Raw genomic sequence first — 25,464 nt, 5'->3', positions numbered from 1 at the left:
AAATGTCTTGCTCAAAGCCATGAGCGGGCCTGCATCTGTGATGTTTAGCCTCCTTGTAAGGCTGTTCAGAAGAATCTGGCAGTAGTGCCTATTTTTTTCCTCATTTTGAATGTTAACGGTAACTTGTTGGGTGTCCTCTTTAGCCTCGTCTACAATGCTTGCTTCCACTAAATGCTCCTTGGTTCAGTCATGATAAAAAAAACTTTTCAGAGTGCTTTGTTTTGTTTTTCCATCGGAGGCAGAGGACATTACTGTACATTCCACCCAATCTTGTGTTAGTGTAATCCATCCAGTCGTTTCTAGACCAAAGCTCACTACATTTCTGCATGTTGTACAGCCCAGATTTTAATTTCACATGACAAGCCAGGGGTCATACCGTTGCTCGTTCTTGAACTGAGCCTCCCTTCAGTGGATCAACCTGGTCTCAGAGCATTTCGTATTATTCTGTACGTAAATCTGAGATGTTCCTTTAAGTATGATATGTGACATTTTGTATGGTATGTATTAATTTGTGAATGTCCATCACCCATTTCGTATGGTATGTTACGATTTACAATTCGTATTTTATGATACGAATTTGCAAAACGTACAATGTTATGAATTTTAGCTTGGTGGCTAACATAAGCTAGGGATTAGGGTTAAGTTTAGGAGTTAGGTTAAGGTTAGAGGAAGGGTTAGCTAACGTGCTAAGTAGTTGAAAAGTAGCTGAAATACTAAAGTTGTCTGTGATGAGATTTGAAGGCCTACTTGGTAGTGGAGATGGCAGGGTTAGCAGCGCTGCTAGCTAAGGCTTCGCCATCAGGGTCAGTTTTTCCCCACTCCTCTCTTCCGGCACTGACAGTTCTCTGGCTCCTTTCGGGATTGATTTTCTCTGGATTTTTTTTACATGAAAAACATCATCATTGCTTCTTCTTATCCATTTTAAAAATGTGTCTTTCCCACGTTTCAAATTCAGTAGGGAGATGACTAGCCTAGGCTACATGAGTTCAGACAGTAGGGACCACTTCCCTAGCTGACCACCACTACCAAGACCTGTGTCAAGATCAGTTACTTACCCCCCCCACCGACCCTACCCATAACCTTTAAGTACAAATAAGAAAGCAGGTCTGGAATCAGTGTGGGAGGATAGGATGATTACACTGGATCCTCGCGCTTTTACCTGATGGTTTTTTCCAGGGGTCGGGAGAAATAACAAGTAGGCAATTTGATTGGACTGTGATAGCTTTTATTAGAATGTTTATAGTGCGAACAGTGAAACAATTAATAAATAATGCCGCATCAGGTACCAGATCCCAGAAAATAGGTGATCTGGCTCAAATTAAGCACTGACAGTATTACTAGAGGTTTTATGGATATTATATATATATATAAATAAATAATCTAATGGTATTTTCAATACCTTGCTTAATTGTATTATGAAATGATGGTTATAGAAATAGTGGTCTGGGAATAGTGTTGTAACATTCTAGGAACGTTCCAAAAACTACCAGGTTTTCCAGAAATCCTTGGAATTTTGGGAAAGTCACAGGAATTTTGCAACCCTATCTGGGAATCAAAGATCAGAGAAAAAGTGGATTACATTGTAACAGTGAAACAGCTGAATTGGTTGTATAAGCTTCTATTTCATCCCAAGGTGCATGATTTTCCTGTATGGTCCTGGCCCACCCCAAAACCCCCTATGGGAAAAATATCAGACTAATATTAGCAACAACAACCTCTGTAAAACGTGTATTTGCTGTTTAGTCTACATAAAAGGTTGGGTTTATTAGGGCACACAACAGAAAACATTTAGCGATGGAAAATAAAAATGAGCATTTCTTATTGGTAAAATTAAGTAAATCCATCCCTGTTTGCCCCCCCCCCCCAACCCCCTCCCCTCCCACACTTGGTGCCTTACGAATACGACCCAGTAATTATCTTTGACAGCTACTTACTTGAGAAGTCCATGCCAGTACAGATGAGGCATCACGTCAGCTTTCATGTGGTACATGGTCCATCTCTCCTTGCTTTGGTCAATAGGGAATGTCTCCAATGGCTGCCCACTATAGTCAAACTCAGCCAGGATGACGGCATTGTAGTTCGTCACCAAAGGGCAGGATGTGTAGCCATCATACTGTAAACACAAGTATTTTAGCGCTATATTTAAGAAATAAGACACGGGGGAGTGTGGTATATGGCCAATATACTACGGCTAAGGGATATTCTTAGGCGGAGTGCCTGGATACAGCCCTTAGCCATGGTATATTGGTCATATACCACAACCCCCCATAGTGCACTACTTTTGACCAGGGCCCCGGTCATAAGTAGTGCACTATAAAGTGTGTCATTTGGGACATATCCTGTGTTATCTTAAAGATTCCAAAAATACTAATACTAATAATAATAGTAGGTTAAGTGTAATTAGTGTTATGTAAGGCAACGTACCTTACTATCCGGCTTTTCATTCTTCAACACTTTTGAAATGGTTCTGTCCAGAATACTAGACTGGGCAGCTGGAAATAAAATGCACCATATTCTTACTGATGCCCTTCCCCATGCTCAACAACAAACGTAGGACATGTAGGTACGTGTTTTCAACCTCGGCAGGTAAATACCGTTTCCCCTGGTGTTTAGTTGTGGTATTATAATTTTTTTTTACAAGTGGCAAAACTGAAAAAAACAAAATGACTTTACCCACGGCAGCAGCCGTCTTGGATGTCGGCAGATTGGTGCAGTCTCCGATCCCGAACACGTTGGGATACTTGTTATGTTGAAGGGTCTCTTTGTTGACGTCCAGCCAGCCAGCCTCATCAGCCAATAAGGATCCTTTAACCACCGGGTTGGGTCCCATCGGAGGAGTGACATGAAGCATCTCATACTGAAAAAGAAAGAAAAGATCGATCCCCTGACTGAAAATTAGCACAAACAAATCAAACTATTACTGTCTTGTTGTTGCTCAGCAAATACTCCGATAGTTGGTAAGTTAAGCTTTAGACAAGTAAGCCTTATCTGAGCCAGAATGACCCATAGGGTCCTGCCCTATCACCGAATTATGTAGTGAGGCAGCTTGATGTACCAGTTCACCCCCTGGACATGATGCTAGTCTATCTCCTGCTTCTGTAGTGCGAGTCAGCTTGATGTCCTGTCCAGGGGGTATACTGGTATGCTAGTCTATCACAGGGCCTTACCCCCAATCTATCTCCTGTTTCTGTAGTGCGAGTCAGCTTGATGTCCTGTCCAGGGGGTATACTGGTACGCTAGTCTATCACAGGGCCTTACCCCCAATCTATCTCCTGTTTCTGTAGTGCGAGTCAGCTTGATGTCCTGTCCAGGGGGTATACTGGTATGCTAGTCTATCGCAGGGCCTTACCCCCAATCTATCTCCTTAATGCTGAGTGCCAAACAGAGGGACATCAGGTACCATTTTTTAGAGTCTTTGGTATGATTCACCCAGGGATCGAACTCCCAATCTTCTTATCTTCGTGGAGAAACACCAACCACAAGACCACTGAGATAGTGAATGCTACAATAACTATGAATGCTACAATAACTATGAATGCTACAATAACTATGAATGCTACAATAACTATGAATGCTACAATAACTATGAATGCTACAATAACTATGACTACATCTGCATACTACGTTACTTAGCATCAGTTTTCTATGTCAACTTCAATAATATGTTAGAAATCTGTGAACAAACCCCTCGGCTACATTCTGTGTTTTCCATTAGGCAAATTACCTCAAACACTTTGGTTTCTCCAGGATTGTCGAGGTTTTCAAACACAGCTTCCTGCTTGTCGGCTCGGACCTCGATGAGATTTTGTCTGAGATTCACCTGGATGTCGCGACTCTTCACAATCTCCCACAATGCATCTGCATATTTCTTGACCCCAAACAGCACTGGCAGTGATGTGTTGTACACAACGTTGGCCTTAGCCCTTTTTCCTGTCTTCGAGAGGGATCAGATCAGAATAAACCTGTTATAATATTGAGGAAGGGTATGACACAGATGAGAGCTGGGTTGTGTTCATTAGGTACCAGTAAGAAATACACAATTTCAAAACGTTTTGCTATGGTGTGTGTAACAGTATAATGTTAGACCGTCCCCTCGCCCATACCCGGGCGTGAACCAGGGACCCTCTGCACACATCAACAACAGTCACCCTCGAAGCATCATTAACCATCGCTCCACAAAAGCCGCGGCCCCTGCAGAGCAAGGGGAACTACTACTTCAAGGTCTCAGAGCAAGTGACGTCACCGATTGAAACGCTATTTAGCGCGCACCACCGCTAACTAGCTAGCTGTTTCACATCCGTTACATGTGCACTAATGAACAGAAGTCAACCCAGATGCAAAAATGTAGATTCAGAATACCTTTTTACAACAGTTTATCTGATGCATTTTTTATCAATATACCTTCCTGAGATAAGCATCGGTCAGGTACATGATCTTCTGTGGTGCTCCTGCACACTTCACCGGAGTGTTGGGGAAAGAGAATACAGCATTTCCCTCCTTGAAGTTCTGCAGTGCACTCCAAGTCTTCTCCACAGTTTGTACAGAATAGTTTGAACCAATCTTAAATTTGACCCAATCTTCAATCTCAGGCAGACCCTTGATCTAGAGAGTGATTGTGAGAGACAAAAATAGATGATCATTGGCAGAGACTGACTCAATACAATAAAAGGACTTATGTCAAAGGCCCATTGCAGTAAAAAATGTGATTTACTTGTATTTTATATATATATTTACACACTAAGGTTGGAATAATACTGTGAAATAAAAAATAAATAAAAATACAAAATGATGATGCCCTTTTAGTGTCAGAGCTGTTTGAAAAGGCCACCTGAAATTTCTGTCTGTTTTGGTAGAATGGAGTTTTGGCCTGCTTGGTGACATCACCAGGCAATAAATTCATCAATAGACCAATAAGAGAGTTCCAAACCTCCCCACTCAGACAGTCTGCTAAGAAGCTATTTTTGTTTATTTTCGAACATTTTAATTGAAAACAAATCACAGTAAAGTTATTTCATTGTTCCCCAGAAATGATTCAATATTGAGATAAACACGTCTGCATTAGACCTTTAAAACAATATTGAGGGAGTGGTGAAAGGAATAAAATAAACAAGATGGTGCTTATTACCTTTTCATAGTGTAGCTGTAAACCTAAAGCCACTATCAGATATTGGTAGGAGATCTGTTACAGGGAAGACAATACAAGTTACAGTCAGTTGTAAGGTAAAATTATTGTAGGCCTACTTCCTTGTGTTATTAACAAACATACACTGAGCATACAAAACAATGAAGAACTTTGCTCTTTCCATGATTTAGACTGACCAGGTGAAAGCTATGATCCCTTATTGATGTCACTTGTTAAATCCATTTCAAATCAGTGTAGAGATGAAGGGAAGGAGACAGGTTAAAGAAGGATTTTTTAAGCCTTGAGACAATTGAGACATGGATTGTGTATGTGAGCCATTTAGAGGGTGAATAGGAAAAACAAAACAATGTTCCCTCAAAACATTGTCAGCACGGAGCACATTTCAGGTCTGCTGAGCGCAAACTTGAACGTTGTGAAAATTCTGTGCAACTTCCAGAGAACGGTTTTACTGTGAACACTGAGGCTGTAGCCGCTTTAGGTTACAGTTTTACTGTGAACACTGAGGCTGTAGCCGCTTTAGGTTACAGTTTTACTGTGAACACTGAGGCTGTAGCCGCTTTAGGTTACAGTTTTACTGTGAACACTGAGGCTGTAGCCGCTTTAGGTTACAGTTTTACTGTGAACACTGAGGCTGTAGCCGCTTCAGGTTACAGTTTTACTGTGAACACTGAGGCTGAACACTGAGGCCGCTTTAGGTTACAGTTTTACTGTGAACACTGAGGCTGTAGCCGCAGTTTTAGGTTACAGTTTTACTGTGAACACTGAGGCTGTAGCCGCTTTAGGTTACAGTTTTACTGTGAACACTGAGGCTGTAGCCGCTTTAGGTTACAGTTTTACTGTGAACACTGAGGCTGTAGCCGCTTTAGGTTACAGTTTTACTGTCAACACTGAGGCTGTAGGTGCTTTAGGTTACAGTTTTAACAGTGGCCAAGTAGGCTACAGTGGCTATTTGATCATAATCTAGGCTTACCAGAATGGCCTACCATTTTTCTTTTATTGAGAAAATGCATCCCATAACATTTGAACATGGAAAAAGTTGTTCCATCATTGAGCCTACAGTAGAAGTCAATGTGTGGTGTTCAATGTAGGCCTACATCCCATGAGACTTTTGAAAAAACATCAACCTGTTTATCCACTTGTCCTTCAGACCACGTGACTGAAAATGTTGTTTGATGCAAGAAACCACTTTACAAAATAAAATGCATTATTATTCCGATACCATTATTACAGAGAATCAGATAAATGATGCTACCCTCTGCCTATTCTCTACTTAGCTTACTCAATCTAGTCTCAAAATAAAACACTGCCCCTTTAAGACAATTTTTTTTTTTTACCTGACTCGCTTTTCAAAGATGTCTAGAAATGTACACGTTTTGTGCTCTTGTAGGAAGCAATCACTCCACTATTGCGGACTACAAATGATCTACATCTGGGCTAATAACTCACTAAGTGGCAAAGGACATGAACAAAATGTGCACACGTGGCTACATGCAGCTCTCCCTTTGATCTCAAAATCACTGCATCTACTCACGACCGCTCATGCTGTACACACGGTCCAGTTCAAAGTAAATGCCACAGATTCATATGGCAATGGTCTATTTGCATATAGGCCTACTGCAGCTCTGATTGATTATGCCACACCGGTCTGTGTTGTGCGTGTCAATGCAATAGAATCCTACTACATTGCATTCTGCCAACAACAAAATCTCTTGCATAGTTAGTTTTGTTTCAGTATGTTGCATTGAAAGTGGATAATATTGTGTTGATTTTTTGATCAATTGCCACAGTAAAAGGGAAACGCTGATAGTGTTAACTAACAGGGAAAACCTCTAGGTAGTTGAGTAAAGTTCAATCTCGTGCTTCTCTACGTGGGCCAATGTTTCCCTGGGCGGCAGTCCCGGGGCGAGCGTGCAGTTGACAGGGAACATGGGGTGGAACTCACTGTTAGGAAGGCGTTCCTAATGTTTAGTATACTCAGTGTAAAGGACATGTAAAGCTGAATGATTTCATTGTCATTTGTCCAATTGCATATCAAGAGGATCTATATTGCAGGCCTCTCCAGCCCTGTTTAGTGAACCTGATTCTAATAATTAGCTGGTTGATAAACTGAATCATGTCAGTTACAACTGGGGTTGGAGTGAAAACCTACAGGAGGGTAGCTCCCCTGGAAACAGGGTTGGAGTTCCCTGGTGTAAACCTACAGGAGGGTAGCTCTCCGGAAACAGGGTTGGAGAGCCCTGGTGTAAACCTACAGGAGGGTAGCTCTCCTGGGAACAGGGTTGGAGAGCCCTGGTGTAAACCTACAGGAGGGTAGCTCCCCTGGGAACAGGGTTGGAGGACCCTGGTGTAAACCTACAGGAGGGTAGCTCTCCGGAAATAGGGTTGGAGTGCCCTGGTGTAAACCTACAGGAGGGTAGCTCCCCTGGGAACAGGGTTGGAGAGCCCTGGTGTAAACCTACAGGAGGGTAGCTCCCCTGGGAACAGGGTTGGAGAGCCCTGGTGTAAACCTACAGGAGGGTAGCTCCCCTGGGAACAGGGTTGGAGGACCCTGGTGTAAACCTACAGGAGGGTAGCTCTCCGGAAATAGGGTTGGAGTGCCCTGGTGTAAACCTACAGGAGGGTAGCTCCCCTGGGAACAGGGTTGGAGAGCCCTGGTGTAAACCTACAGGAGGGTAGCTTCCCTGGGAACAGGGTTGGAGAGCCCTGGTGTAAACCTACAGGAGGGTAGCTCCCCTGGGAACAGGGTTGGAGAGCCCTGGTGTAAACCTACAGGAGGGTAGCTCTCTGGGAACAGGGTTGGAGAGCCCTGGTGTAAACCTACGAGAACAGTGTTTGAGAACAGGATTGGAGAGCCCTGCTCTATAGCCTTTTATCTCTTAAGTGTTATGGCTTTTTCTGTTTGTTTTTTCTCCAGTTTAGCATTTTGCCTGCAGCACCTTCACTAATCGGTTTTTCTGTGTGTGGTAGATTCAGCCTATTATCCACAGGAAAAATGAGCAACACAGATTATGACAACACTTGACTGACCTTTGCCTTCAGATGGAGACCAACCCTATAATTAAATGTTTTAAACTTCAATCAATGTGTATTAAATCAAATAAACGATATGGAAAGTAAACAACCCTACCTACCTCCATGCCATTTCCTGTGCGCACAGTGTTTGTGTCTGGGTTGATCTCCTGAACCTTGGATCTAACCCACTTGACACCAGACGGCACAACACTGGCGGTTGGTCGACCGGAAGAGGCCACACCTTTAGCCCCAGCGCCAACCAATGTCCAGATGGGCTGATAGTAGTGCATCTACGGGAATAATGTTGCTTATTATAAATAGGGAGGGTTGAGCCCTGAATGCTGATTGGCTGACAGCCGTGGTATATCAGACCGTATACCACGGGTATGACAAAACATCCATTTTTACTGCTCTAATTACATTGGTAACAAGTTTCTAATATCATTAAGGCACCTTGGGGGTTTGTGATATGGCCAATATACCACGGCTAAGGGCTGTATCCAGGCACTCCGCCTAAGAACATCCCTTAGCTGTGGTATATTGGCCATATACCACACCCCCTCCTCGGGCCTTAAAGCTTAAATATATACTCTTGTGCACGAGACTACATGTTCCACATCCAAAATGGCCCCCTATTCCTTATGTAATGCACTATGGGCCCCTGGTCAAATAGTGGACTGTATAGGAATAGGGGGCCATTTGAGACCCACCCACTGTCTTTAATACCTCACTGGGTTCCACTATGGCCACGTTCTCCGCCCCTAGCTTCCTCTTCATCCGAGCACTCATTGTGATGCCACCACTTCCTCCTCCCAGCACTAGGACCTTGTAATGCTCTTTGGAGGAGGAGGCATGGCTGCTGCTGCTGCTGCTGGTGGTGGTGTGGAGATGACAGATGCCAATAGCAGTAGTCCTATGGCACTGCCTCCACAGGGCTCGCTGCCGATGCACCACTCTGACTGTAGCCATGTTTTCCTTTCTGTATGATCTCTAGAATGGATTCAAAGTCAGGATTCAGTTCCAGTGAATACATAGGGCCTAGTGACTGACAGATTGACAGGAAGTGATTCCATAGGGCCTAGTGACTGACAGATTGACAGGAAGTGATTCCATAGGGCCTAGTGACTGACAGATTGACAGGAAGTGATTCCATAGGGCCTAGTGACTGACAGATTGAGAGGAAGTGATTCCATAGGGCCTAGTGACTGACAGATTATAATAATAATAATAATATATGCCATTTAGCAGACGCTTTTATCCAAAGCGACTTACAGTCATGTGTGCATACATTCTACGTATGGGTGGTCCCGGGGATTGAACCCAATACCCTGGCGTTACAAGCGCCATGCTCTACCAACTGAGCTACAGAAGGACTGACAGATTGACAGGAAGTGATTCCATAGGGCCTAGTGACTGACAGATTGACAGGAAGTGACCCAATACCCTGGCGTTACAAGCGCCATGATCTACCAACTGAGCTACAGAAGGACTGACAGATTGACAGGAAGTGATTCCATAGGGCCTAGTGACTGACAGATTGACAGGAAGTGATTCCATAGAGCCTAGTAACTGACAGATTATTGACAGGAAGTGATTCCATAGGGCCTAGTAACTGACAGATTATTGACAGGAAGTGATTCCATAGGGCCTAGTAACTGACAGATTATTGACAGGAAGTGATTCCATAGGGCCTAGGTCGAGTGACTGACTGACTATACTGCCTGTCAATAATCTAAGGAAAAAACAGCAGAAGGTGCATGTGTGCAAGCATAAAACACACACTTACAATTATCAGGTTATTGAGGCTACTGGTTATATTCGTCTTATGTGTAGGGGTAACCGTTCTATCAATCGGACTTCTGTAACCTAGCTAGTTCAGGTTAGCCTAGTGGTTAGAGCGTTGGACTAGTAACCGAGAGTTTGCAAGATGGAATCCCCGAGCCGACAAGGTAAAAATCTGACGTTCTGCATCTGAACAAGGCAATTAACCCACTGTTCCTAGGCCCTCATTGAAAATAAGAATTTGTTCTTAACGGACTTGCCTAGTTAAAAAGGTAAAATATATATATAAAAATTTTAAAAAAATTGCCAACCCACATACATACCGCATATTTCATAGCCCCCATGTCAAAAAATAATAACAACATTGAGCAAAGTGATTTGAAACCTATGCAGAGCAGCCAATTCACATCACTCTACCAAGACCTCTACTAGCTTGGGTTAAATGCAGAAGACACATTTCAGTTAAATACATTCAGTTGGACAACTGACTAGCTATTCCCCTTTTCCCTTTCAATGCAACTTATTCTGGGAGTATGTCGGGACATTGGGCTGGGACCACTCTAAACACTAGTCAACAGTTAAATGGTGAATGATAGGATCTCTGATGATCCCATAGACTGTAAAACATATGGACGATGTCATCGATGACGTCACCCCATGGGTTTCATGAGGATGCTCGGTGGCGTATTTGATGATCAGGAAGTGTGATTTCAGTGTGTCGAAATCTTGCGACATGGAGTTTTTTTGGGGGGAAACATTGCATGTGTAGTTTGAGCTACTCTAGGAAATGATGTTGCAGGTTAGCTCAATGCTGTCCTTATGGAGTTTCTCAAATTGAAGGCAGACCGAGGTACTGCAGGTGCAGGCTGCCATTAGCAACTAAATGATCCTCATTACTTCGTCTGTATGTTCATTTTATCTTTATTTTACTAGGCAAGTCATTTAATTGAAATGCCCGCAATAATCTGACATCCCAGTTAAGGATACAATGACTTATCTGGGAATAGCAATAACTAAGAAACAAAAGCTAGATGTTTTCTGAACTTTAACCCTATCATAGAGAGAACTCAAAATAAATGTAACCCAGCTCGCAATGAGGAATCATCCCAGCTCCACTGTGCTAGCTGGGAATCAGTGGTTTACAAGGGATGCATCTCTTTGGTTACTCTCTTTCTCAGAAGTTTATTTTTTAACTAATAACATTACATTCGTTTCATAAAAATTAATACAAAAGTGCTACTCTACTAAACATGAACTTAAAACGTTTTTTAAAGACATTGACGTTTACTGTACCTTCTGTAATGAACAACCGGACTGTTTTACATGTATTTTATACCCGGAAGTTGTGGAAAGATGTTTTTAGATTATATACATGCATATTTTTCACTTCTAGTTGAATATGTATATATATATATATATATATATATATATATACTTTTTTTTACAAAGTATAGCAAAGGCTATGCGAAGCCTTCTTAATCAAAATCGTTGTTATTTTAGCTCAATTCCAAAATCGTAAATGTAAGAGTTGAAAACCTCTATTATTTGAGAATGAAATTAAACAAACATTTACTTATCAGAACATAAAAAGCTATTAAAACTTTTTACAAGGTGTTTATTTAAATATATTGTATGTATTCCATGACTGTTCTTTATAATGTTTGTATACTTTTTTTCTACTATGTTTTATATTATGAATTGCTTAAAAATACATTGGGCTGGGACTGAGTCGAGGCCCAATGTCCCAACAGACTCCCAGAATTAGTTGCGTCGAAGCTAGAAACCTACCTTATTTAAGAAGAAAGTTGCGAAAACGGGATATGATCCTTGCGGGCTGGCGATCTATGACTGGCTACTCAGACTCCTTGCTCTGGTCAAACTTACTGTCGATCTACCTTCAGTCTTAAACACACCTCGAGACCGTCTCACCGATTGCGTAATATAGTTTTCGTAGTAAACCACTACATACAGTAAGTACAAATTGGCCTCGTTTCACAAAACCCAGACGACATGACGCTTGAAAAAAAACATTCCGCCCACAATAAAGACATGCACGACTGCTAGATCAAACCTCTTCAAACGGAAGCTGTACAGAAACATGAGTTGTAAACATAAATGACTGCACTGCGTAAGCTCATCGACCTGTTGAACGTCGATCAGCTGCTGAGTGCAGCTGTCCACATGATGGCCCCATTGTCAAAAGAAATGCCTGGCAATGGGTCACTGCCAATGATGAACAGTATATAAACCCTTAAGGTCCTTGTGTAATGTGATATTGTACCCTCTAGCCCAATTGTCCATTGTATATTATATATATACTTGTGTTCCCACATGTACTTCCTGTATTGATTTGTTGTTAATAAAAAAATATTTAAAAAAAACATTGGATTGCAGTTGCTATCTATTGGCCATTGAGAGACGGTTTGAAAGGCTTTGATGGCACCGTTCGGCCATATTGGCAGTCCTCCAATAGGAAGAATGGAATTCTACAGTATTTCCATAAAATGAATCAAGGACAAAATGACATGTATTTAAGCACGATTTGTATTTTAGTGGTGACATTTACATTAGTCGTCTAAAAAATGGCGTTTAGCTAACATAATATAATTTAGAAGTATGCTTTAAGCTGTCTGAAATCTAATAAATTTGGCAAAAACTAATGTAGACTTTAATAAATACTTTTTACAATGGGGGGGAGTGCCAAAATGGAGGTTGTCACTAGCTATCACAGCCACAAAGTCAAAATTAGCTATATCGTCAAAATTCCTGAAAACAAACATTTGCTTCATGGTTAGGCATAAGATTAGCAGTGTGGATAAGGTTAGGGTTCCGTTTAAAATATGATTTCACAAGAGAAATTGTAGAAATAGGCGGGTTTTTTTACTTTCTGGCTGTGGCAACTAGTGATGACCGAAGTTAGCATGTGTGTGTGTGTGTGTGTGTGTGTGTGTGTGTGTGTGTGTGTGTAATGAAATAAAATGTTATTAGTCACATGCGCCGAATACAACAGGTGGAAACCAAAAGAAATAAATGTTACAAATAGTTAAAGAGCAGCAGTAAAACAACAATAGCGAGACTATAAACAGGGGGTACCGGTACCGAGTCAATGTGCGGGGGCACTGGTTAGTCGAGGTAATTGAGGTAATATGTACATGTAGGTAGAGTTATTAAAGTGACTATGCATAGATAATAACAGAGTAGCAGCAATGTAAAAGAGGTGGGGGGTGGGGGGTGATGGAAATAGTCTGGGTAGCCATTTGATTAGATGTTCAGGAGTCTTATGGCCTGGGGGGGTAGAAGCCTCTTGGACCTTGACCAGGCACTCCTTTACCGCTTGCCGTGCGGTAGCAGAGAGAACAGTGTATGACTAGGGTAGCTGGGGTCTTTGACAATTTTTAGGGCCTCACTTTGACACCGCCTGCTGTAGAGGTACTGGATGGCAGGCAGGCAGCTTAGCCCCAGTGATGTACTGGGCCGTACGCACTACCCTCTGAAGTGCCTTGCGGTCAGATGCCGAGCAGTTGCTGTACCAGGCAGTGATGCAACCAGTCAGAATGCTCTCGATGTTGCAGCTTTTGAGGATCTCGGGACCCATGCCAAATCTTTTTAGTTTCCTGAGGTGGAATAGGCTTTGTTGTGCCCTCTTCACGACTGTGTTGGTGTGTATGGACTATTCTAGGTTGTTGTTGATGTGGACACCAAGGAGCTTGAAGCTCTCAGCCTGCTCCACTACAGCCCCGTCGATGAGAATGGGGGCGTGCTCAGTCCTCCTTTTCCTCTTGTCCACAATCATCTCCTTTGTCTTGGTTACGTTGAGGGATAGGTTGTTATTCTGGCACCACTCGGCCAGGTCTCTGACCTCCTCCCTATAGGCTGTCTCGTCGTTGTCGGTGATCACTGTTGTGTCGTCAGCAAACTTAATGATGGTGTTGGAGTCGTGCCTGGCCATGCAGTCATGGGTGAACAGGGAGTACAGGAGGGGACTGAGCCCTGAGGAGCTCCAGTGTTGGCAGATGTGTTGTTACCTACCCTCACCACCTGGGGGCGGCCTGTCAGGAAGTCCAGGATACAGCAGAGGGAGGTGTTTAGTCCCAGGATCCTTAGCTTGGTGATGAGCTTTGAGGGTATTATGGTGCTGTGGGTCTGTAGTCATTTAGGCAGGTTGCCTTCGTGTTCTTGGACACAGGGATTATGGTGGTCTACTTGAAGCATGTTGTTATTACAGACTCAATCAGGGACATGTTGAGTCCCGCACCTTGAAAGCGGCAGCTCTACCCTTTAGCTCAGTGCGAATGTTGCCTGTAATCCATGGCCTCTGGTTGGGGTATGTACGTACAGTCACTGTGGGGATGACGTCCTCTATGCACTTATTGATAAAGCCAGTGACTGATGTGGTGTACACAATGCCATCGGAAGAATCCCGGAACATGTTCCAGTCTGTGATAGCACAACAGTCCTGTAGTTTAGCATCTGCTTCATCTGACCACTTTTTTATTGACCGAGTCACTGGTGCTTCCTGCTTTAATTTTTGCTTGTAAGCAGGAATCAGGAGGATAGAATTGTGGTCGGATTTACCAAATGGAGCGTGAGGGAGAGCTCTGTATGCGTCTCTGTGTGTGGAGTGTTGTATTGTGTCATGTCGTGTTGTGTTATGTTGTGTCTCTGTGTGTGGAGTACAGGAGATCTAGAATTGTTTTCCCTTTGGTTGCACATTTAACATGTTGATAGAAATTAGGTAGAACTGATACAAGTTTCCCTGCATTAAAGTCTCTGGCCACTAGGAGCACCGCCTCTGGGTGAGTGGTTTCCTGTTTGCTTATTTCCTTATACAGCTGACTGAGTGCGGTCTTAGTGCCAGCATCCGTCTGTTGTGGTAAATAGAAAGCCACAAAAAGTATAGCTGAAAACTCTCTAGGCAAATAGTGTGGTCTGCATTTCATCACAAGATACTCTACTTCAGGCGAGCAAAATCTAGAGACTTCCTTAGATTTTGTGCACCAGCTGTTGTTTACAAATATGCACAGACCCCCCCCCCCCATCTTGCCGGTGCAGCGTATATCACGCTAGCTGAATATCCATGACATCATTCAGCCACGATTCTGTGATACATAAGATATTACAGTTTTTGATGTCCCATTGGTAGGATATTCGTGATCGTACCTCATCTAATTTATTGTCCAATGATTGCACGTTGGCGAGTAATATTGCTGATAAACGGCAGCTTTCCCACTCTCCTTCTGCGGATCCTTACGAGGCACCCCGCTCTGTGTCCTCAGTACCTGTGTCACTTCCTCTTGCAAATAACTTGGATGTTGGCCTTGTCGGGCGTTCGGAGAATGTCCTGTGCATCCTGCTTGTTGAAGAAAAAATCTTTGTCAACATCCTTGAGATGTTGTAGGAACATCTCAAGGATGATCAATGGAAACAGGATGCACCTGAGCTTTATTTTAAGTCTCATAGCAGAGGGTCTGAATATTTATGTAAATAAGGTACCTCTGTTTTCATTTTAAATAAATTAGCAAAAATGTCTAAACCTGTTTTCGCTTTGTCATTATGGGGTGTAGATTGTTGAGGAATTGTATTTTATTTCATACATTTTAGAATAAGGCTGTAACGTCACAAAATGTGGAAAAAGTAAAGGGGTCTGAATACTTTCCGAAAATACTATATATTACTGTTACACTACATGGCCAAAAGTATGTGGACACCATTTCAAATGCATTGATTTGGCTATTTCAGCTACACCCGTCGCTAACAGGTGTATAAAATCGAGCACACAGCCATGCAATCTCCATAGACAAACATTGGCAGTAGAATGGCCCGTACTGAAGAGCTTAGTGACTTTTAATGTGGCACCGTCATAGGATGCCACCTTTCCTACCAGTCAGTTCGTCAAATTTCTCCTCTGCTAGAGCTGTCCCAGTCATCTGTAAGTGCTGTTATCGTGAAGTGGAAATGTCTTGGTGCAACAACGGCTCAGTTACAAAGCGGTAGGTCAAGCTCACAGAACGGGACCCTTTACAAAGACATGATAAACCTTGGGGATATGGATTTATTTCGTACTCTTGTGCAGTACAACCGTTTGCAACCACCTTTAAAATAATGTATGGATAATTGAACGTACTTATATATTTTTATTATTGTATTATTTGTACCAGCATTTCTTTAGAAAATACACTTTTAATGCAAATATATAGTCTCCAAAACGTACATTGGTCTATTGTGCTGGGCAACAGGTTTCATACAGAGTGCTTGTGACTCCTTACTACACTCACTCCGTTTCCTGCAATGCAATACACTGCATATGCATTTCATATATAAGGAAAAAAAAACGCATCTAGTTGCAGATGCCAGTCTACTCACTAAAATCCCTAGAATACAAAACAGATGATTTGGGACAAAACGCTAGGTCATGTTGCATCTGTAGCTTTAGGTTGACGTTTGAACAGTGGCACACATATCAGAACCATGGACAGCTGCCATTTTAGAATGAAACGCTGTCAGCCAATCTACAAATACGTTGCTCAAAAGCATATAAACGTGTTTTCATCTTTTAGTCCACAACACTGTTCCAGTAAGATCTTAGATAAAAACGTGAGAAGTGAGGGGAATTAAGGTTTGAAATTGTCACTCGGAGGGGTCTGGAGTCATCGTGCTCTTGTGCAGGGTGGTAGGTAGATTAGCAGTTGAGAGCTTTGGGCTAGTAACCGAAGGGTTGCTGTGTTCGATTCCCTAAACCGATTAGGTGAAAAATGTGTCCATGTTTACTTGAGCAGGGCCCTAATTGCATCAAAGTACTAAAAATGTAGTTTTGACCCAAATACCAATATCAACATGAGAACGCAAAAACAACAATGGAAAGCTGGTTTGTCATTACATGAAGTGCTAACAGACAGGCATACCTGTTTTAGGCCTTTGTCCAGATTAAAGTACTGCTGGCCTTTTGCTCTGTCCATTCCATTGGCACCAGTGCATTCCACTGTAAATGCATTAATCTTGCCAAGTGGGCCTACAAGTAGGTGTTTAAGTTGAGAAGCAAATTGCTTCAATGTAAACGATGATAGACTGGCATATCTCATAACAACCTAGATTAACCTGATGTCTGGTGTGCCGACCGTGCCTTGGCTTTACACATTTACATCGTCCCTAGACCAGCCTTGACATATTCCAAAAAATTGTAATCAGGTCAACCGCTTGACCTGACAAATACAATATTTGCCTCTAGGACTTGGGTTTTGGGACTTGGAGAAATGTACCACTTTCAAATTCATAGACAGAGCTATGGATGCAAGGACTTGACCATCCGTGACATCAAAATGATACTTTTAACCATGTTTTTTTTTTTTTTAGCTTTACAGTATTTGTTTACATTTACTTTGTTTACAATTTTTTTTTAGTAAAACAAGATTATATGTTGGGTTTTGATGGGCTATCGACAGTTGAACTAAGCCCACGAAGCCTTTACTGTGTAAGGAATATTCCGTTTGTTTTATCAGGTAATTCATTTGGAGAACATCTCACCACACCCAGTGATGGGGAGGAATCACGTTTGGTGTGACAGGAACTATCAAAGCAATTAACATACACGTAAGACATGCACGTGCTATTGGTTAGATTGGTTCTTCAGGTTAGGGCAGAGATCAAAGAGTTAAAACACTACCCAGAGATGAGGGCAAACTCAGCTCTCGGTTCAGTGTTCTCCACTGGAGCCAGAGTTAAGAACATGGTCACACGGCTTCATTGCTGTTGTTGTCTTCTGCTCTGTTGCCTGGACGGATACTAAAGTAAAGATTCCTCAAATCAAGAAGTTTTTGCTCTTCTTCATTTTCTTACAACCGTATACATCTGGAACAATATACTCTACAAGCACGACACATTTCCAGAGACGACTCTCTTATTCATTTTGAAGTTCTGATACATTTTATGAGCACCACCAACACAGTGAATGGGAAAATTAATTGAAAAGCCAGCAACACTCTGTATTATTCAGAGCCCCATGAAATGACACCACATCTAGATTCTACAGACCCTACAGACTACTCCCAACCCCACTTTTACATCAGCACAAATAATTGTTTTTTTTCTTTCACTATAAGCCCAATATTGTCAACATACCAGTCTGAACGTTGTATTTTTCCATATCTGATTTAAAAATAAAAATAAATCCTTCTTGCATTTGCTTATAAGCACAATACAAATTGACATTGATTAAAATGTAATATACTGTATTTTGAATGCGTTATCCACCTTGCAATGTTTTGACATGTGGGCTTTTATTTTGAAGGGCTCCTCATTACCATAGGAAACTGAAGCTATCGTTAGTTCTGCTAGCAGTAGTGAGAGAAACGCACAGATTCTCCAGACTGCAGATGAGTCGACATTTTCCTCCTTCACTTTAATGATTGAGGGATGGCAAAAAATAAAATAAAAACAGCTTGAATGCCATAGCAACATCAGGAAAACTGGGAAGTTGTGCTTCAAATACAGCAGTTTTGTAACATCTTTCAATTGAGCCTCTCATTCTCTTTAATTGCCGGTGTGGTGAGATAAGTCGATCAGTTGGTATATGACGATACATGCGCTGCTCTGTAAGCCACGGCCATGTGGGAAGAGCAAGGCATGTTGCACTGGGACACGTTCTAATGGTCCTTCTGTAGCTCAGTTGGTAGAGCATGGCGCTTGCAACGCCAGGGTAGTGGGTTCGATCCCCGGGACCACCCATACGTAGAATGTATGCACACATGACTGTAAGTCGCTTTGCATAAAAGCGTCTGCTAAATGGCATATATTATTATTATTTTAATACAGTGAAAAAAATCCTCATTTTACAATGGGTCCGCCATGGTTCTGTGTAGCCCAGTTATGCTAATATATTTGAGATCAATGTATAGAGTACCACATTAAGAGTAACAATACCCATAAAACCAAGCGGTCAAACAAGGAAATGGTTCCAATAGTTTTTCCACCATTCATTTTCCCCATAGGGCATTTTAGAAACACTTCAAATAAGGGCTGTGTTTCGGATAGGTGTGACGTTTTGATAACCGTGTAAAACTCTCTAGGACAAGGTGACTTATCAATATATTTGTCTGTATTTACCCCCACAAAATGAAATTGTAAATTAGTCCTGTAGCTCAGTTGGTAGAGCATGGCGCTTGTAACACCAGGGAAGTGGGTTCAATCCCTGGGACCACCCATACGTAGAATGTATGCACACATGACTGTTAGTCGCTTTGGATAAAAGCGTCTGCTAAATGGCATATATTATTATTATTATTATATTAGATGCTAATGTGGCTATCCTAAAGAACACAATAGCCGTTAGCAAAGGTGTCAGGGAGAGATGACGTGCAGGAGCTTGCAGGGATTTGTAGTCTTGCATGATGTCTACTTTTATGCTAATGATAATTTTCGAATCAGAGTAAATAGAGCCAAATATATTATTAATATTATTATTGTACCTTTGTTTCAACAAGGAACACAAACTGAGACCAAGGTCTCTTTTAAAGCTTGGCCCTGCGTATACATGTTTACACATACAGTTTAGGTACACTGATTAAGAAACTACACGAGACAAACTAAACGATTACAGATAACACAAAAAAATACAGAATATTGATCAAATATGGATCAATGTCACCTTGTCCAAGAGAGATTTAAATGGTTATCAAAAATGTCATGCCAGGGTAAGCCTACATGCAACACTGCCCTTATTTTGAGTGTATATGAATTGCCCTATGGGGGAAAATGATGGTGGAAAAATTACTAGAACCATTTCCTTGTTTGACCGCTAGGGTTTTATGGATATGATGACACCTCCACTGTGGGGCTCTATTGCAAGTTAATTTAGTCTTTGACTTAATAAGTCAAATATTTTTGAGTAGTAAACAGGGAAACAACGACGAGTCACAAACAGTTGGCAATAGAACATACGGGGGGGGGGGGGGGTGTTTACTAGACAACCTAGATTATTGGCATCATCTTATCGCTAGTGTTTGGAATAGATTAAGCTCATTGACAAAACAGACCATGGGATGCCCTTTTCACACAGAGATTTATTTGTCAAAGGTCTGCGGTGGGTCAGCTATTAGATTATTAGATTCAGCTTTATCATAGTGAATGTCTTTATTCATTTGCTGTACTAGTATTTCTCAGTAGGAAAAAAAAAAGTTAACTTTTTTACCCCCACAAAAGTAGTGCACTGGGCCTTTACTAGTCCCGTGTTAGAGGATCGATATATCGCCTTCTGTAGCACAGCCAGTGGTGGAAAAAGTACTCAATTGTCATACTTGAGTAAAAGTAAAGATGCCTTAATAGAAAATAGAAAAGTAAAAGTGAAAGTCACCCAGTAAAATACTACTTAAGTAAAAGTCTAAAAGTATTTGGTTCTAAATATATTTAAGTACCAAAAGTAAATGTAATTGCTAAAATATACTTAAGTATCAAAGGTAATTAAAAAATCCTCATATTAAGTAAACCAGACGGCACAATTGTATTTTTTATTCATTTACGGATAGCCAGGGTCACAGTCCAACACTCAGACACCATTTACAAACAAAGCATTTGTGTTTAGTGTGTCTGCCAGATCAGAGGACATGCTGTTTCCACAATCAAAAGAGGAATGATGTTTTTTCCCCATTCGGCCGATACATTGTGCTCTATAATTCTATTCAATAATTTATTATGTACATTTGTTAACGTTGAATATATTTCATTGGAATGTTTTATTTTATTTTTTAGTTAAATAAATAAATAAAAATTTGTATTGGAAGGCAGGTTAGCCTAGTGGTTAGTGTTGGACTAGTAACCGCAAGGTTGCAAGTTCAAACCCCCGAGCTGACAAGGTACAACCCACTTTTCCTAGGCCATCATTGAAAATAAGAATTTGTTCTTAAATGACTTGCCTAGTTAAATAAATAAATATTGCTGATGTATCATTTTATTTTACATTTGTTTCTACCGACAAACTGAAACACCATCATTTTATTTATTAATGTCCGCTGCTTTGGAAATTATGTTTTTCAATGGCAGTGCATTTTTATACAACTATACAGCTGGTTCATATTGTGTTCATGGTCTGTTTCCGTGGAAACAAGACACATAGAACAGCCAGACAAAGTAAACAATATGCCTTTACTTCTTAATCCCTTCAAACATACAACACACACAGACATGGAAGGAATGTAGTGGGACATCATTGTATGTATCTATAGCACAGTCCCTTACTAAATTAAAACATCCCCACACTCACAGTACAAAGCAAATTTCCCTTCTTGTAAAAAAAAAGTTAGTTCAACTCTAGTTCCTAGTTACAACCCTCTATTTATTCTGTTTTCAAAATAGAAGGCTTTGATTTAGCCTGAGAGCCAGACTGTTTGTGCTATCATGCCAACTCCTCATGTTTGGCTTGATAATAAACCTGCCAAAAGCACAAACAGATCTGGGACCTGGCTATTGTAGGAGACAACAGATCTGAGACCAGGCTATAGAAGGAGACAACAGATCTGAGACCAGGCTATAGAAGGAGACAACAGATCTGGGACCTGGCTATTGTAGGAGACAACAGATCTGAGACCAGGCTATAGAAGGAGACAACAGATCTGAGACCAGGCTATAGAAGGAGACAACAGATCTGAGACCAGGCTATAGAAGGAGACAACAGATCTGAGACCAGGCTATAGGAGGAGACAACGGATCTGAGACCAGGTTACAGAAGGAGACAACAGATCTGGGACCTGGCTATAGAATGAGACAGCAGATCTGAGACCAGGCTACAGAAGGAGACAACATGTCACGCCTTGGTCATTATATTTTGTGTTTTTGGTATATGTTTGGGTAAGCCAGGGTGTGACATGGGTTTATATGTTGTGTTTCGTATTGGGGTTTGTAGTAATTGGGATTGTGTATGATTAGGGGTGTGTCTAGTTAGGCTTGGCTGCCTGGGGCGATTCTCAATCAGAGTCAGGTGCTTGTCGTTGTCTCTGATTGAGAACCGTATTTAGACAGCCTGACTTTCGCGTTGTATTTTGTGGGTGTTTGTACCTGTCTCTGTGTAGTAGTCACCAGATAGGCTGTAATTAGTTTCACGTTTCGTTTGTTGTTTTCGTTTATCAGTTATTTCATGTACCACGATACTTTCATTAAAAGTCATGAGTAATCTACACGCTGCATTTCGGTCTGACTCTCTTCATTCAACAGACGAAGGACGTTACAGAAACACCCACCACTCACAGACCGAGCAGCGTGTGAACTGGCAGGATCTAAAGGAGGACGTTATGGACAGCGTGGGAAGAAATCGACAGGTGGGCGGCCGACCCAGAGCGAGTGCAGGAGCCCGCCTGGGATTCCCTACAGCAATGCGAAGAGGGCTATAGACGTATGGAGTCGAAAAGGAAAGCACGGCTATACAGAGCGAAAACCGAAAGTAACGGGGGAAAGCGCAGAGAGAGAGTGGCTGAGTCAGGAGTCAGACCTGAGCCTACTCTCCCTGTTAATCGTGAAGAGCAGTTGCAGTGGGAGAGGCTGCACCATTTGGAGATTTGGACATGGGAGGAGGAATTAGACGGAAAAGGACCCTGGGCGCAGCCGGGAGAATATCGCCGTCCCAAGGAGGAAATAGAAGCGGATAAAGCGGAGAGGCGCAAGTATGAGGAGGCAGCACGGCGACGCGGTTGGAAACCGGAAAGTCACCCCAAAAAATTTATTGGGGGGGGGGCTTAGGGAGAGTATGGCTGAGTCAGGAGATAGACCTGAGCCAACTCTCCTTGTTCATCGTGAGGAGCCAAGGAGGAGACCAGAACCAGGGCCAGTGTTAGAGGTGAGCGAAGCAGAGACTGTGAAGGAGTTAATGGGGAAAGTGGAGTGGAGAGTAATGAGGGAGCTGCTAGCTTGGTGCTATAGATATACTATTCGTCCGACGGATCATGTCGGGGATTTGATAGCACCTGAGTTAGCGCTCTATACTCAACCTGAGGTGCGTGTTAGTCAGCTGGTGAAGTTGGTGCCAGCCTCACGCACCAGGCCTCCTGTGCACATCCCTAGCCTTGCACGTCCTGTGCCTACACTTCTCTCAAGATCTCCAGTACGCCTTCACGGTCTAGCCCATCCTGTGCCACCTCCACACACCAGTCCTCCGGTAGCAGCTCCCCGCACCAGGCTTCCTGTGCGTGTCCTCGATCCAGTACCACCAGTTCCAGCACCACGCACCAGGCCTCCAGTGCGCCTCGCCTGTTCAGCGCAGCCAGCGCTTTTCTCCTCTCCTGCGCTGTTGGAGTCTCCCGCCTGTTTAGCACAGCCAGAGCCTTTCTCCTCTCCTGCGCTGCCGGAGTCTCCAGTCTGCCCAGCGCCGCCATTGCTCCCAGTCGGCCCAGCGCGGCCAGTGCTCCCAGTCTGCCCAGCTCCGCCAGTGCTCCCAGTCTGCCCAGCTCCGCCAGTGCTCCCAGTCTGCCCAGCTCCGCCAGTGCTCCCAGTCTGCCCAGCGCCGCCAGTGCTCCCAGTCTGCCCAGCGCCGCCAGTCTGCCCAGCGCCGCCAGTCTGCCAGGATCCGCCAGAAGTGCCAGTCTGCCAAGATCCGCCAGATCGGCCAGACAACCTGAATCATCCAGTTCCACCAGCCAGCCAGGATTTACCGGAGCCTACTACCTGCCTGAGCTTCCTCTCAGTACTGAGCTTCCTCTCAGTACTGGGCTTCCTCTTAGTACTGGGCTTCCTCTTAGTACTGGGCTTCCCCTCAGTACCGGGCTTCCCCTCAGTACCGGGCTGCTTTGGTCCCGAGCTGCCCCTCTGTCCCGAGCTGCCCCTCTGTCCTGAGATGCCCCTCTGTCCTGAGACGCCCCTCTGTCTTGAGCTTCCCCTCAGTCCCGAGCTGCCCTTCAGTCCCGGGCTGCCCCTCAGTCCCGGGCTGCCCCGCTGTCCCGAGATGCCCCTCAGTCCCGAGCTGCCCCGCTGTCCCGTGCTGCCCCTCTGTCCTGAGATGCCCCTCTGTCCTGAGCTGCCCCTCTGACCCGAGCTGCCCCTCGGTCCCGAGCTGCCCCTCAGTTATGTGGGGATCAGGGTGAGGACTATTAGGCCATGGTCGGCGGAGAAGGTGGATTATCCCAGGACGCGTAGGAGAGGAAATAGGACATTAATGGAGTGGGGTCCACGTCCCGAGCCAGAACCGCCACCATGGACAGACGCCCACCTGGACCCTCCCTATGCTCTTGAGGTGCGTCCCGGAGTCCGCACCTTAGGGGGGGAGGGAGGGTTCTGTCACGCCTTGGTCATTATATTTTGTGTTTTTGGTATATGTTTGGATAAGCCAGGGTGTGACATGGCATTGTATTGGGGTTTGTAGTAATTGGGATTGTGTATGATTAGGGGTGTGTCTAGTTAGGCTTGGCTGCCTGGGGCGATTCTCAATCAGAGTCAGGTGCTTGTTGTTGTCTCTGATTGAGAACCGTATTTAGACAGCCTGACTTTCGCGTTGTATTTTGTGGGTGTTTGTTCCTGTCTCTGTGTAGTAGTCACCAGATAGGCTGTAATTAGTTTCCCGTTTCGTTTGTTGTTTTCGTTTATCAGTTATTTCATGTACCACGATACTTTCATTAAAAGTCATGAGTAATCTACACACTGCATTTCGGTCTGACTCTCTTCATTCAACAGACGAACGACGTTACACAACAGATCTGGGACCAGGCTATAGAAGGAGACAACAGGTCTGGGACCTGGCTAGCTTTGATTATCATTACTATTGAAACTCCAGAATCATCAAAGTGTAATTTTTGCATGCCAATACTGAAAAGGTGAAACCTGAAGAAACACATTTCACGTCAAATTGTAAATTCAAGAATCTTTGATTTCAGTCTTCAAGGAAGATGGCCCCCCCTCCACCAGGCTTGGTGACAAAACTGTGTTTCTCTAGCTCTGCGTGGGTCTGGTGTGTAGTACAACTCTCTGACGCACTTTAGGAAAGACTCCACCTTGACAGCCTGCTCCGGCCAGCCTCCCCAGCCTGCTCCGGTCAGCCTCCCCAGCCCGCTCCGGTCAGCCTCCCCAGCCTGCTCCGGCCAGCCTCCCCAGCCTGCTCCGGTCAGCCTCCCCAGCCCGCTCCGGTCAGCCTCCCCAGCCCGCTCCGGTCAGCCTCCCCAGCCCGCTCTGGTCAGCCTCCCCAGCCCGCTCCGGTCAGCCTCCCCAGCCCGCTCCGGTCAGCCTCCCCAGCCTGCTCCGGTCAGCCTCCCCAGCCTGCTCCGGCCAGCCTCCCCAGCCCGCTCCGGTCAGCCTCCCCAGCCCGCTCCGGTCAGCCTCCCCAGCCTGCTCCGGCCAGCCTCCCCAGCCTGCTCCGGCCAGCCTCCCCAGCCTGCTCCGGTCAGCCTCCCCAGCCCGCTCCGGTCAGCCTCCCCAGCCCGCTCCGGTCAGCCTCCCCAGCCCGCTCTGGTCAGCCTCCCCAGCCTGCTCCGGTCAGCCTCCCCAGCCCGCTCCGGTTAGCCTCCCCAGCCCGCTCCGGTCAGCCTCCCCAGCCTGCTCCGGTCAGACTCCCCAGCCCGCTC

General features: G+C 43.9%; 1 protein-coding gene across 2 annotated transcripts; it reads right to left on the bottom strand.

The window, feature by feature from the left end:
* Positions 1-1,208: 1,208 nt before the first annotated feature.
* Positions 1,209-25,029, bottom strand: LOC124037502 (sulfide:quinone oxidoreductase, mitochondrial-like). 2 transcript variants are annotated; one of them, XM_046352260.1, is made up of 10 exons: positions 24,881-25,029; positions 8,882-9,145; positions 8,275-8,445; positions 5,126-5,179; positions 4,402-4,602; positions 3,725-3,934; positions 2,674-2,857; positions 2,425-2,492; positions 1,935-2,113; positions 1,209-1,676 (listed from the first exon to the last, which is right to left on the bottom strand). In XM_046352260.1, exons 2-10 carry the CDS (start codon positions 9,122-9,124, stop codon positions 1,619-1,621), a joined length of 1,368 nt encoding a protein of 455 aa, XP_046208216.1. In that variant the 5' UTR covers positions 9,125-9,145; positions 24,881-25,029; the 3' UTR covers positions 1,209-1,618. The 2 variants fall into 2 exon arrangements, with proteins under 2 accessions (XP_046208216.1, XP_046208215.1); XM_046352259.1 differs by lacking the exon at positions 24,881-25,029 and adding an exon at positions 11,726-12,102.
* Between the last annotated feature and the right edge of the window lie 435 nt (positions 25,030-25,464).

The sequence above is a fragment of the Oncorhynchus gorbuscha genome, linkage group LG06, assembly GCF_021184085.1.
Source record: "Oncorhynchus gorbuscha isolate QuinsamMale2020 ecotype Even-year linkage group LG06, OgorEven_v1.0, whole genome shotgun sequence".
NCBI classification, from domain to species: domain Eukaryota; kingdom Metazoa; phylum Chordata; class Actinopteri; order Salmoniformes; family Salmonidae; genus Oncorhynchus; species Oncorhynchus gorbuscha.
This window is presented reverse-complemented; position numbering and strand designations above follow the sequence as displayed.